The sequence below is a fragment of the Atractosteus spatula genome, assembly GCF_055471065.1.
Source record: "Atractosteus spatula isolate fAtrSpa1 chromosome 17 unlocalized genomic scaffold, fAtrSpa1.hap1 SUPER_17_unloc_3, whole genome shotgun sequence".
Lineage (NCBI taxonomy): Eukaryota > Metazoa > Chordata > Actinopteri > Semionotiformes > Lepisosteidae > Atractosteus > Atractosteus spatula.
In genome coordinates, this window is record NW_028296635.1 from 686,438 (window position 1) to 699,256 (window position 12,819).

The 12,819-nt window shown below is 40.1% G+C and overlaps 1 protein-coding gene and 1 long non-coding RNA gene across 2 annotated transcripts; both read right to left on the reverse strand.

Annotated features, from left to right (window-relative positions):
• Positions 1 to 465: 465 nt before the first annotated feature.
• On the reverse strand, positions 466 to 2,374 carry LOC148810880 (uncharacterized). The gene is made up of 2 exons (XR_016086563.1): positions 1,863 to 2,374; positions 466 to 991 (listed from the first exon to the last, which is right to left on the reverse strand). It is a non-coding gene; the product is annotated as an uncharacterized LOC148810880 (long non-coding RNA).
• An 8,215-nt stretch (positions 2,375 to 10,589) lies between these two features.
• Positions 10,590 to 12,045, reverse strand: LOC148810881 (uncharacterized). The gene is made up of 3 exons (XM_088908837.1): positions 11,809 to 12,045; positions 11,378 to 11,595; positions 10,590 to 11,286 (listed from the first exon to the last, which is right to left on the reverse strand). The coding sequence occupies exons 1-3, from the start codon at positions 11,874 to 11,876 to the stop codon at positions 11,222 to 11,224; spliced, it is 351 nt and encodes a 116-aa protein (XP_088764963.1). The 5' UTR covers positions 11,877 to 12,045; the 3' UTR covers positions 10,590 to 11,221.
• Between the last annotated feature and the right edge of the window lie 774 nt (positions 12,046 to 12,819).

The following is a 12,819-nucleotide window of genomic DNA, read 5'->3' on the forward strand; positions in this document are numbered from 1 at the left end:
CGTTGCTGGGGTTTATAGGGGCCTTTTAGCGGCCGATACGAGATTTTTCTCAAAGGGCATGTTATCGCAATGTGGGCATTGTTAACACTTCACCAGTGGATCATCCTTTCTGGTTTGAAATAAAGTGTCAATTTCACACTTTTTTCCTTACTGTCTATGGGATAATTGTTTGGGAGTGTAAATGTAAGACATATTATCAAACTTTGGTCTTCTGCTTTATTAACTTTATTGGAGTGTATTGAAACAGCCAAAATATTGAATAGACCTTCAATGGTGATGTGTCTTTCCTGGGAAGGTGGCTCTGCCACAGACATGGTATGGAGCCTTTATGATTTGATCCTGTAATGTGGAAACGATGGCTCTCATGTTACCCAAGTACCAGTTGATAATTGATTCCCCCCATGCATTCCGATAGACTGGGAAGTGAAGATGCCTTGCAGGTGTTCTGTATCAAAACACTACAGATTGTCTCTTAAATCAGATCAGCTTTTATTATTTTGAGTGTAGAACTACTCAGAAAGCATTCAAATGCTGCTTCAGCTATCTGGCCTATTATCCTTTGGACACACAAATTTTACACAGCACAGGGGAGAGGAAAAACCTCATTTAACTGCAAGAAAACCTCCGGGAGTTCACGGCTTGGGAGTCCAATTTTGGATCATAGATGTTTTGCGAGAAATTCTCTAATATTAGATTCTATGTCGATTTTACCTGGTTCAGCATCTACTGGTATTTTTGGAAATCTGAATAGCTTTAGATCCCAGAAGGGTCTTGAAAGTCTTGTGTATTGTTACAGGTAACGCTGTCCGTTTCTTTGTCACTGATTGCAAGCTATTCAAAGACTCTTTCAGTGCCTCTTTACTATGCAGTAGAGCTGATATGTAACTGTTCAGTGGCTCCAGGTTTTTTTGTGTTTCATGAGTATTGGCATTCTCAACCGTGAGTACATTGTTTGATCAACATATGTCTCTGTCTGATGCCTCCTTTCTTTCTAGAAAACAAACACAACATTAGTTTAGTCTATGCTATGTTTTGGCTGTGTTGTGATGCTTTAATTCTAAATTTCTGTCCAATGCATGAAAGTACCAGCCAATCGTTGCTTCCAGACCACTGTTTACTTACACTTTGAGCAATTCTGTGTCACTATGTTCTCTAGCAAAGACTTGTGTATGAGGGTTGATAAACTCATGAAAAAATCAGCTATCTGTGCAACCAAAAAATGACTGACTTATTCGTATTCGGTATGCAAGAAACTACAATTCTAGCAAACGTCTACATGGGAAGTAATAAAGGTACTGTTTACTTGGCCACAAACAACGCAGGACATAAGGGGAATTATTAAATCTGCTGGGTCAATTTCTCTCGTGAAATCTATTGAAGATATCACTTCGCATATCTCATCTAGCAGTGGCTTTGAAAAGCAGAGCAGGTTTGACCAAATTCAGTAAACAGTCAGGCATAATCTTAAAACCTTTAGAATAGAATTCCATGTTTCTTTTGGTCTGTATTGCATTCATATTAGCAACACACTACATGACAAAATTAAACCAGCACTTGTTTAGGGCTTTTTTTTTTAACTTGTTTTTTAGAATTTAATGATAGGTGGCTTGTGATCATTTGGATGACCATAAATTTTGCATTTATCATTTAGACTAAAAATGTTTGATTGTCTTGATGGGGGATTTTTGGAATGAATGCCTGAGATGTTGTGCAATTTTCTTTTCTTGTTCCATTCCTCCTCTTCCACAAGGGCAGGAGACTTACTTATTCTAGACAAATTCAGTCTTAATGATCGCAAAATTCCCTTTCATGTGCTTTGTAAAGGGTCCCTAACCTTTACACACATTCATTTTGAACTTTACCTCAGAAATTGATGTAGTCTGTCCATTTTTTGGTATTGCTGAAATCTGCCCATTAGTATGTCTGTCCATATTGGGGTTGACGACAGGAATTTTTTTTTTTTCCAAAAAAGTTTTGAACCAAAATAGTCATTGGGCCCTTTGTTCTCCTGTCTGTTACGGATTCGGCCAGTGAAACCGAAACCAAGTAGTGAACCCACTTGCAGGAGCCGATAGAGACAAGTCGTGATCCAAATACCATAGCCGAAGGAGAGAGCCAAGAGTCCAGGGGAAGCCAGTGATCCAAACAGGGAGAGAGTAGCCAAAGCCAGACCGTAATCCAAAACCGTAGACGAAGGAGAGAGCCGAGAGTCCAGGGGAAGCCAGAGAACCAAACTAGGAGAAAGCAACCGAAGCCGAGCCGTAATCCAAAAGACGTAGTAAAAGGGGATAAACCAAAGTCGGAACCAGAACAGTACGAGGAGGTAGAAGGCGTAGCGCAACTAAGTAGCTCGAAAGGGAAACCAATACTGAGCGAGGGGGTAGGGAAAGACTAATGCTTAAATACCAGATGAGACGGAGGTGTGGTGGTGAAAGCATACACTGATAGGTGGACTAATGAACTAAGGCTACGCCTTCTTCTGCCTCTTTCGTTGCCGAGAGGCAGGGATTGTAACACTGTCTGTTTATATCTGCCATTGCCTTAATGTACATTTTATAAACATATACATACATTATACATTTTATAAACATCTTATAAACCCCAGCAACTTTAGTCATCACTTTGTTGAAGCTGGAGATACAGGACAACTGCCAACATTTCACTGATTACACTTTTCCTACTCCTTTGACATGATCAGAAAAATAGGATAAGTGTTGCAGCAGGCATACATGTCTGTCAACGGGGACAGCGCACCATCTTAGAGACCTGTAAGCAGTACTATCCTCATTGCATGGACATTTAAGCACTAAATATACTGGAGGTAAGGTTTAGAAGTGATTCTGTGATGCAACAGCTTGACTTAGAACCCGGTCTTTGATATGCTGAGCTCTGATGGCCTTCAGTGCACACCATACCAACATCCCATTAATGCGAGCTCTAAATCAATGTCACTCCTGCTGCAATGTTATTGCTACACACATGTATATGTATACACACCTGTATATGGAGAAACAGTGCTGTGGGTCTACCCTTGTGCTCCTGTGGGTTGATGTACTTCACAACACTATCTCTGGCCCGTCTGGCGATAAATGAACCAATAAATCACAGGAGCATATATATATCACTGTGTTGAAGCTGGAGATACAGGACAACTGCCAAGACTTCACTGATTATACTTTTTCTGCTCCTTTGACATGATCCAGAATTTGTCATTTCTTAAATCACCTGTAGGTCCTACTGCAGATCTGCAGCCAAAATGTAAGCTCTAATAACAAAACTGTAATTTTTGCAGCAAGCATAGGTATTTGTAAAAAAGCATAGTGCTCTGTCTCAGTGGCCTGTAAGCAATGCTTTGTTCATTGCATTATGCAACTGTCACGCCCAGTACACCTAGAGGGTGCTCTACTTCTGTCCTGTTCCTAGTTCCCTGTGATTATTCATGTCTTTCTGGTGTGTCTTGTTGTGTAGCCTATTTACTTCCTGTTTCTATTGTTTTTCAATGTTTTTTTTTGCTTATAAAACAAAATTAATTAAAATAAATTCTTTTGTTTTTATTTATCTTGTATCACAGAAGAGAAAAATCGTTGTAGCTCAAGCCCACAAAGTGTTTTAATGCAATACAGGAACTAAGGGAGATTATCATGGGAATATCAGTATTGGTTTCCTTATGAAAATGTATTCCTTTCATTTTGTTTCATTTTTTTAAAGAAAATTACATTACTATGATTTGAGAATTGAAATAAAACCCTACCCTCAAAGTAAGACATTACCAAAAATGACCACAAGGTGGAGATATTGTCCACGCATGTTAAGAATGGCAAAGCTGCGATAAAGTAAAAGGAATAGAAATGCATTGAATTTTAAAAAATACTGTGTTTATTTCTAAATGAAAAAGCAAACAGTAATGCTGTAGTGCGGTTTCACTGTTACCTTTGTGCTATTATGTGCTCTACAATGCAATAGCTGCTTATGTTTTGGCAGTATGAAACTCTGAAGCACTCTGGAGTATGGAGTATTGTGCCTGTTGAGACACGCCTGTGCATGTGTGCACTACTTATCATTGCATTGTGCATTAAGGAGTAAATATACTAAAAGTAATATTTTAAAATGTTTTTATTTCACTAATGTTAATTAAATAAATTCTTACATGTGTTTTAAAAAACAAATGTAATTAAAATAAATGTTTTTGTTTATCTTGTACCATAGCACATGAAAATTTTTGTAATTCAAGCCCACAAACTGTCCTAATGATGCAATACATGATCTAAGGAAGATTATCACGGTAATATCAACATTGTTTTCCTCATAAAAATGCATTCCTTTCATTTTGTTTCATTTTGTTAAATAAACTCACATTATGTACAGTAGAGGCCTTCAATTAAAAAAATAGCACTGCTAAATGCTCAATTCAAATAAAAAAAATAATCAAATAGATAATTGAAATAAAAATTTTCCCTCAAGACATTACTAACAAGGTGGAGATATTGTCCTTACAAGTTAGAAAAGGCAAAACAGAAAGGTAAAAGGAATACAAATGCATTGAATTTTAAAGAACTTTTTTTTTATTCTAAATGAAAAAGTGAAACAGTTATGCTGTAGTGTGGTTTCGCTGTTATCTTTGTGCTACGATATAATCTACTAAGCAAGAGCTGCTTATGTTTAGGCAGTATGGAACTCTGAAGCACTCTGTAGTATGGAACTCTATTCTGTTGAGATTGCCTGTGATTAATACCAGGGACAAATACCCACACATGACATAAAATATATCAATCACATAGTATTGAGGGCAGAGCCACAGGATCACTGCAAACACTTCACTAAATCCACTTTTCCTGCTCCTTTGACATGATCCAGAATTTGTCATTTCTTAAAAGACCTGTCGACCACACTTTAGACTTTACACTTTAGACAGAATATGCATATAATTGTTAGATCGAACAGAGAAGCGTGTTTTGATGAGTTGTGAACATTTCTGTCAAATTCTGAAAGTGGATGAATTTTTTGAAACACTATTCACTTTGGGTAGACAGAATATGGATAAAGTTTTTAGATTGAACAGAGAAGCGTGTTTTGTTGCCTCCAACAAAGGAGACACAATCCAGGGATTGTATGAAGCAGGCATTACCATTATTACGTTTGCATATGGAAGCCAAAGCCGATGAAGCCATGACTCTACTTATTGATACAAAAGGACATGTTTAAAAAAAATCACAAACAGATAACCGACCACAGATAACCCAGACAGTTTCAGTACAGTTCCATGCCATATATGGTGTAAAGCCAAGGCTGTGCCTTGGTACGTGATAAACTATAAGAATTGTAAGAATATTCTTTGGTTCCTTTAATTATTATTAAAGCAGACATTATTGACTTCTAGAATTTGTTAATCATGACTTAAGGAGATATCAGGAACTCTCAGTTCTGGTCAGGCTGCCCGAAGTTGACTCTGCTCTTCACGTTCCAGGCACGTAGCCAGCTCACACTTAAATTGCAGTTAGTCATTTTCCATTATTCTGGCAGGATAGTTAGTAAATGATGTAAGTACATTATTTACACAGTAAAAGCAAACTAGTGGAATAAATGTTTGATCCCTCAATAGTATGGGGGGGAAGGTTTGACCTTCTCTTCACCACAGGAAGTGGAGATGTTGTTGATGCTGTAGTACTTCTAGCTGTCTCCACAGGGGAGCCATTAATGTGCAGTGGGGAGTGATTAGGGCGGGCCTTCCTGCAGTTAATTATCATCTCTTTTGTCTTATCGACATTCAGAGACAGATTGTTGTTGAAGCACCAGTCCGCTAGTTGCTCCACCTCCTTTCTCTATGATGCCTCATCGTTGTTACTAATTAGGCCCACCACTTTCTTGTCATCAGCAAACTTGATGATGTAATTTGCAGTGTGCTTAGCAGTGCAGTCATGAGTCATCAGCGTGAACAGGAGTGGGCTGAGTACATAGGCCTTGGGGGTTCTGGTGTTCAGTATCGTGGTACTAGAGATCTTGTCTCCAATCCAATGCATGTCAAAGAAGAGACTAAGATCTTCCATTTAATGCCCATTAATGCCACAGTTCAGCTCAGCATCAGCCCTGCACTCCCTAAAATTGACAGAATTATGATGTTGGTGAAAGAAGAGCTATTTATTCGTATGCACACGGGAGAGCTGCTTGCAAAAGCTAGTCTTTCCGAAAGACGTTGCTCAGTGCTTTTTATACACAGTGACAGACAAACTTCCTACCTTTAACATACATTACCTAATCCCTAAAATGAACCATTAGTTTTTTAGTCAAGATCAGGTACAGAAAAACAACTCCTTATTAAGACTTTCGTTATTGCTTACATTCGCAAAACAAGACATTTGATTTCCCTTTTTACTACATTTAACACATGAGCTGTATTTTTCCACTGACCCGATGAAGCTGAAAGACAAGCAGTTTTTTTTAGCTTTTATAAATTTTATAACATTCCTTCAGTCCCTCCTCCCTCCTCAACACATATTTGTTTTCACACCACTATGTTCTTAACAATGAGACTAGCTAACAGAGCTAGTTACCTTTGTGCATACAGCTTTAAGACAGTGAATACATAAAATAAAAATGATTAGTAGTATTAGGCCAATAAAGAAATATTGTACCAGTGATCCTCCCCAGGCTCTAAACACAGACTGCAGCCACTTTCCCCCTCCCTATTCATCAGGATTATAGTTGTGATATTTTTGTCCTTCATCATGGATGCACTGTGCTAAGTCCGTGATGTGTTCAAAATTGTCTGGTATGTAAGTACTACATAGTCATTCTCACCTTAATAGAGGATGGCCTAAAACTGTGATTATAGTGGGGAGCATACGGTTAGTTCCATTCTAATACATTTGAGGTACATTCAGACAAAAAGCAGAACTATTTACCCATGCCAATAAAACTACTGTAAATCATCACCTCTATCAAAGGGGATCACTCCTGTGAGGATCTTGTATAGCAATAGGCCTGGTGTGTTCCCCACCCACGTAAACTCTACATCTTTTCCCAAGCATATTGTGACAGTGTCAGGGAACCTATAGGTAGAATCGGAGGATCCTTATGCGTGACTGGAATCCCACAGAACGCAGAGTAGCAAAGGGATGATCCGAAAGACGAAATCCAAAGGCTGGGTCGATAAGGGAGGCAGAGGGTCCGGTAACGAGAAATATGCAAAAACAATCCAAAAGTCAAAATCCAGGAGGCAAGGTCAATAAGGGAGGCTAAGGGTCCGGCAATGAAAGATATCCAAAACAATCCAAGGGTCGAAATCCAGAAGGTGAGGTCAAGAGGCGAAAGCAGAAGATTCCTAACAGGAGATCAGTCAAAAAGGTAGGAAACACGCACTGGAGAATACTACGAGAGGCTTCTCAATAATGAGCATGGGAAGGTGTGTGAGGGGAGTTTAAATACTGAAAGGAAAGGGGTGTGATTGGATGATTGGTTAGGGAGTGAGAATTTGAGGAATCTGATGCATGTGAGAATGTGATGGGTTCAATCAGGGATGAGATTGTGAAGCAGAGGTTCCGGGAATGTAACGTCGTTTGCGAGGGAGGGTGTGGAATGTGACAGGGACAGAACGGCGTTTCCGAGGTAGAGTGTGGGGCGTGACAGACAGCTTGTATCTCCTTTGAACACAACCCTCCCTCACTCCTGTAGCCTCCTTCCACCTGTTAGAAAACTTTATATTGCATCTTTTTGCTGTTATAGTCAATAAACGGGACAACTGTGCTCCTGTGTCCCCTTAATAGGGTAACCGTCACAACCGCCAGCCAGTGGAGATCAACCCACAAGAGAACTAACCAGTACCAGCAGCGGGTTAATAATAACAAGCGCCGCCGCACGTGTTAACCCATCAGCACACGCTCTACCATGCGCAGCGCTATTTAAACCATCCAAACCCGCTTCCCGCTGCTCGGTATTGAGTCTTCTCCTAGAGAGCTGTACCTCATTTGCGATACTTCTCCCGGCTTCCGAACCTCCCTTTCGCCCTTCTTTTGAACATCTTTGAACGACTTTGAACATCGCCTGCTGTTTTGGATTATACGCCTGTCTCTGTATCTTCCGGCTTTGGAATAACCTTTTGCCTGTCGACCACGAGCTCGCCTAATGTTTCGGATTATACGCCTGTTTCGATATCTACCCGCTCTTGCGTTTGCATAGGATCCTCATACCTCATCTGGGTTTCGTTACAGGAACCTGGACACCATTTACTGTACACTGTAAGATTATTACTCTTTTATTTAAATCCTGAGATAAATTTAGGGAGGCTACAAAGGGGTTTCCTAGTTTAAATCTATTATTTCACGCAAGGCTCTCGTTTCAGTTTCTGACATGTTCTTTAACTGTGAACTCAGGCCTCTTTCTTACAAAAATCTCTCCAAAAATGCCCTGTTTTTTTCACAGTAGTTTTATCTTGGTGTTTTGTCCCCCTTTCCCCCAGGGCTAGTTAACACACCCCCATCTGGATATGTTCAATCAGGATATTTATCCCAATCCTCATTATTTCCTTGAAGGGATCTTATATCTGGGTATAATTTTGGGATCGCACTAGAATTGCAACAAAGCGGCGGCTCCTTTTTCTCCTGCTTGGGAGTCTTTTTACTTTCCATTTGCAGCTCTCACACTTTTGCATACATGCTTCGCAAGTTACTAAATCAAATCAAATAGTTGTACATTCTTGGCAACATCAGGTTTTAACCCACTCAAGTAAATTAGTTTCATTACTGTGGAAGTATCTTCATTCACTTCCTTTTCATCGGCTAACCCCAAGTATACTATCTATAAAGTTATAAACCTTTCTGTAAAATCTGAAACATCCTCACTTTCCTTCTGCTGACATGCTGTTATGTTTAGTTTAGCTGTTACTGTTACTAAACTAAAACATAAGGGATGCCAGATGCAAATACAGACAGATACACTTACACCTAGGGCCAATTTGACCAGAATCCATTTAACCACCCACTAATATATCTTCGGACTGATGGGTAGAAACCAGAGCCCCTGGAGGAAACCAAAGCAAACTATGCGATATTACAATTTTTCAGTTATTAAAACATGTGTTGCAAATCTAGCATACTCAAATCTAGCATGCAAATCTTATACATACTCATGTCTGAAATTCATAGAATGCTGACATTTCAATCTTTCATTTGCAGTGTTTTGCACAAAATCAGCAGCTGAACAGCAGGCTGTGACATACCTTTATCCAGTGCTTTTCAGAGCAGAAACATTAATGTGGGCAAGAGTTCTTCCCCTATAGTCTGCTGTACTTCAGCTAGCCACATTTTGGCTGTGCTGTGTGTACTCCTGGGAACCCTGGACTGTAAAGAATATCAGGCAGTATGTAAAAATTAATCATGTCAGCATATTATTGTGTTAAAGCAAAACACAAAGAATCACTTCTAAAACTTCAATTTAACCTTTAGTGTCTGGTCTTGAAATTCTGTCCCATCACCCATCTTCTGACTTCTGGATGTGTTAACAGATAAATGTCTTGTTTTCTTTTTCCCATATGCTCTTCTCTGCATCATTAAGTACTTGTGGGTCATATCATGTACCTCCTGGCATCTTGACTGGCAGGTGGCTGCTACAAAAAGGTAACATAAATGATAACATCTGCATATAATGGTGTTGAAGACAAAAACAAAAGAATTCAACAGATCTATACTTTACACTTTACTATAGCTTTTACATCACGACAATCTTGTCATATTTACAATCATCAATTGTTTTAGGTTGCTTAACTGATTATCTGGAGACGCTTGTTCCAGTGGACAAACAGTGGCCTTTGTTTAAGAGACAACTTACATTTTTAAACATTCTTTTAAAGATAAACCTCTGATGTTTTTAATCAAACTTAATTATCTTATAAAATAGCTGAAAAATTATTTAGTCCTTAACCTCTTCAGAAAACTTCACTAAAAGGATTAAGGAATTGTTATCTAGACTCATCTTGAAGGCTCTGTTCTTGGTGTCGTTCATGAAGTCCAGTCAGTCTCAGTTGATGTCTCTTCCCAAGCGGTTGCCCGTCTAATGTTGCTGGAAACTCCAGTGTCTGTTCTGGGAATGCTGGGCCATCATCCATCTTCTGACAATGAATATCGCCTTTGTCTGTAAACAATAAATTCACAAATCAATAATTACTGTAACACATCATCTCAAAATGATTTGAGAGTTTGTTCAATTTAAACTGACCCAAAAGCAGATGTCTTACACTGAAAAAGATTCTTTGCATTGCTCCACTGATCATGAAGTAATTTGAAAACTTTGTTTTAAGTGGAGTGATCGCTCATTTGAAACATTCAGATAAAGTCAACAGTTTTTCAAAAGTGGTGACAATTAGACCTCTTAATTCCAAAACATTCAATAAGAACAAGAGCTGGGCAGATGTCGCGTATTGTTTTGTCTTGGGAATATTTGAGTGGGGTGGCTAATCAGCCTCTATGCTTTTCTGAGCTTAATTTATCTACTTTTCTACTGTCTCTTATCCCCTCCTGGTGTCCTAGCTGTTGGAGAACGAGACATGTCATCTTCAAAACAATCACACAAGCAATACTGAGATGGATTTCAAGTCACAAGAAGATAGTATCTTTAATAGTTAAAAGAAAATATGTTCAACATATACAGGTATGTTCAAAGTATTTTCTGGAACTGGTCAGTTATCCAACCACTCCAGAGACTGTCCTTCACCCTGAAATGATTTCCTTGAAACTCTGTAATCAAAGAGGAGCTCTTCTCCCTCAGCAATGTCCCTCTTCACTATAAACACAATTGTCATGACGGGCTGTCCGTTGATTATGAATGACTCTCTAACAGCCCTGATGTTGTCTTTTTTCTCAGAGGAATTTATTTGCCTTCCGATAGTCTCCTTATCCGTGTGACAGGTGCAATGTTCTTTGCATGCATTAATGCACATTTTTTGTGTAGGTCCATCAAAAAAGAGCAGACATCTCATCTCTCCCTCTGCCATCTGTGCCTTTAGGGCTTCTGCAGCTGTCTTTGCGATGACCTCTCCTTTGACACATCACCTCTCCTTTCTGGAAACGCGTGGAAGTCACAACCTTCTTCCCCTTCACTGGATCGTCAGTGATACTCAGGCCTCTCCAGGTTTGACGCTTTCCATCTTTTTAATTTGCCTTTCATTTGGTTGTGCATCTGTGTTGGGCTTCCACTTCTCAAGCACTTCAGACGCTGTTGGTATATTTGCAGTCTAGCCCATGTTTTGAAAATAGCGGGTCACCTGGCCTTCTGTTGGTAACCGTCTAGAGTAATAGTCTGGAATGAAAACCAGAACAGAAACCCTCAGAATTGATTCCAAATTCACTTTGTCTGTTTCTCTGTGAAAATAATTGATATGTAAACTTACCAATAATGTTCTGCAGTCTCATCTTCCTCTGATCTGATCTCCACCTGTCGTAACAGTGTCGGTCATGACTTCCAGTCAGTCTCAGGCGCTCTTTCTTTCTGGGAAGCTGCCCATCTAACAACACTGGAAACTCCCGTGTCAGCTCCTGGAAGGCTGTGGCATCATCCATCTTCGGATTTCCAGATCCTGCAGCTGCCACAGCGGATGTTGGTGTTGATCTGATGTAAAAACGAATATTAGATCACAATAATCTCTGTAACACATTGGCTGAAAAGAACTGAAAGTGCTGTTTTCTCTTCCAGTTACACAGCAGATGTGCATCCTGCAGCACTGAGTGGCGATTGCTCTCTTGATGTTTCAAAAGCATGAAGTAATTGCTGTTTTTGACACATGAATATTTTGTCATTTATTCAGAACATGGTGACACTTACTGAACTCCCACCTCTGCAACACCTTCGATGACTTCAATGGCTGAGCAGATGTTGTCATGTGTCAGCATCCTCTAGTGTTTCTCTGCAGTACCATCTGAGTGGGCCAGATAATCCGCCATGATGCTCTCCTGTGCATCTGTGAGCCTCTTTGTGGCCGTCTCAAATGCCCTCCTGGCAGCCTGGCTGGTGTCTGACCCACTTGGCTGGGTGCTAAGGTAGCTGGGATCCCAATGAGGACTCACAAGTAGGGGATAGTGTGGAAGAGAGGTGCAAAAGATGAATGTGAAGGAGAGAAGGGGCTTACATATATCATGAGGAGGTGTCATCAAGAATCATTACGATTTAGTGCTGCTGAGGCTGTTCGAACCTGATGTTTGCCATTCATTAACTCTTGTTCCATATGGAGTTACTTAAGAGAAGTTGGGGTGGAGATCAAATTCCACTCTCACACTTCCGCTCTCCAGTGCGTTCAATCTGCTTGACAGACCACAGAGCTGAGAGCATCTTCTCCCTCACCCCTCCCTCCAGTCCAGTCTCCCTGTAAAGGCTCTAAGTAACAGGAGCGCCACCTAAATAACAGTGATGAGCCCTGACCAGCACTGTCATTCTGTCTCTTTATAAACGTCAGATCATTGTGTCATTGTTAGAATTTGACCAAACAATTGAAATATGCAAGACTGTCATTCTTACTGTCATATTCTTTATCACCCCTAGGTGATGCAGGTACTTCAGCTGGAGAATGGCCTGCAGGTAATACAGCACAAGAAGCTGCTCAGGCATGGTGATGTCTTCAGAGGTGTGCGTCTTCTCCAGTTTCGCTCCACATCTTTCTTTGAAGCCCTCACCACCTTCCAGCAGTCACTGGCGCTTGGCCCAGGACTCTGCAGCTGTCTGTATCTGTGGCAGAAGGAGTAGCACCATCAACATCAATTCCCATCATGTACCAGAACCGGAAACCAACTGGAATCAGAGTTCCAAATGGAAACTAAATGGAAAATACCTCTTTCTGAT

What these genes read in the sequence shown, in the direction of transcription:
- LOC148810881 (XM_088908837.1), bottom strand. Translation starts at nt 11,876, where the DNA reads ATGCTGACACATGACAACATCTGCTCAGCCATTGAAGTCATCGAAGGT. An exon ending in GTTGCAGAGGTGGGAGTTCA is followed by an intron (nt 11,596 to 11,808) that starts GTAAGTGTCACC and finishes TTTTTACATCAG; the next exon opens with ATCAACACCAACATCCGCTG. An exon ending in GAGACTGCAGAACATTATTG is followed by an intron (nt 11,287 to 11,377) that starts GTAAGTTTACAT and finishes TTTTCATTCCAG; the next exon opens with ACTATTACTCTAGACGGTTA.